The sequence below is a fragment of the Camelina sativa genome, chromosome 8, assembly GCF_000633955.1.
Source record: "Camelina sativa cultivar DH55 chromosome 8, Cs, whole genome shotgun sequence".
In the NCBI taxonomy this organism is placed as follows: domain Eukaryota; kingdom Viridiplantae; phylum Streptophyta; class Magnoliopsida; order Brassicales; family Brassicaceae; genus Camelina; species Camelina sativa.
Window position 1 is genome coordinate 5212031 of NC_025692.1, and position 1394 is coordinate 5213424.

The window sequence follows — 1394 nt, forward strand, 5'->3', positions numbered from 1 at the left end:
CGGTCAGTAAGTCATCATGATGTAGGCAGTCGGAAGTGGGGTAACCCTGTCGAGCTGGCAAGTGAAGATATAATAACTTTGGGAACAACTACAAAGGTCTATGTAAGTCGATTTGAGTGGTTAAAGTTGCGTGCTGATTCTTTGTTTTCCTTATTGGTTTTCATGCAATTTCTTTTCATCTTTGGAAGGTCCGTATCTCGTCTCAGAATGAGTTTCAGATACCCTTCAAGATTGGTGTGGCCTCAGATCCCATGGCTATACGTCGAGGAGGCAGGAAACTTCCAATGGAAGATGTCTTTCATTACAAGTGGCCGCTTCCAGGGGCAAATAAGGTCAACCTTGATTTGTGATTTTGAGTTATTTGTTTGATGGACTTTACTGCTTCTGCTAACATAGNACTGTAAGGAGCTATATAGTTTAACTTTTTCGACTTTTCCATGTCACTTCTTACACTGTGCGTCACACCTGCCTGGCTTTGATTTCAGAAATTGAAATGGGAGCTGGTTGATATGGGTAGCCTAAATGGAACTCTCGTAAACTCGCGGTCAGTAAGTCATCATGATGTAGGCAGTCGGAAGTGGGGTAACCCTGTCGAGCTGGCAAGTGAAGATATAATAACTTTGGGAACAACTACAAAGGTCTATGTAAGTCGATTTGAGTGGTTAAAGTTGCGTGCTGATTCTTTGTTTTCCTTATTGGTTTTCATGCAATTTCTTTTCATCTTTGGAAGGTCCGTATCTCGTCTCAGAATGAGTTTCAGATACCCTTCAAGATTGGTGTGGCCTCAGATCCCATGGCTATACGTCGAGGAGGCAGGAAACTTCCAATGGAAGATGTCTTTCATTACAAGTGGCCGCTTCCAGGGGCAAATAAGGTCAACCTTGATTTGTGATTTTGAGTTATTTGTTTGATGGACTTTACTGCTTCTGCTAACATAGTTTTAATTGTATATACGGTTTCAGTTTGGGCTGTTTTGTGTTTGTGATGGACATGGGGGAGCAGAGGCTGCTCAAGCCGCAATCAAGTGAGTCATTTGATCAGAATTTCCGCTATTTACTATCTCTTTTCTAAAATCCTTCTTGATATTTCTTATTATGGGTTGATTTTTAATGCTTAACCTACCAAAGATATCCTAACCTGAAAAAGGCTATGGTTGGTTATGTTTGAACTTCCGCTTTTCTGAGTTTGTCTACTGATTTTGCTTCATTAAATAATCAAATTTTGATGGCATTGAAAATTTCAGCTGCATGTGATTAGCCATGCAACTGCGTCACATTTATGGCAGGCGTGGTTGCAGCCGGGAAAATATCGTTGTTGAAATTTGTTCTGTTCATTTTTGTTTTGGGCTAATGATTATATGTCAGGAGCCTTTCACTAACAACTGGAGCATCTTT

The 1394-nt window shown here is 40.6% G+C and overlaps 1 protein-coding gene across 1 annotated transcript in view; it reads left to right on the top strand.

Annotated features, from left to right (window-relative positions):
• The window catches only part of LOC104735990 (protein phosphatase 2C 70), a gene marked incomplete in the record, with an annotated part of 7464 nt that overhangs the window by 3088 nt on the left and 2982 nt on the right, over window positions 1-1394 (top strand). Inside the window, 3 exon segments of the mRNA XM_010422425.1 lie at window positions 486-644; window positions 731-874; window positions 963-1024. Of these exon segments, the coding sequence (XP_010420727.1) occupies window positions 486-644; window positions 731-874; window positions 963-1024 (365 nt within the window).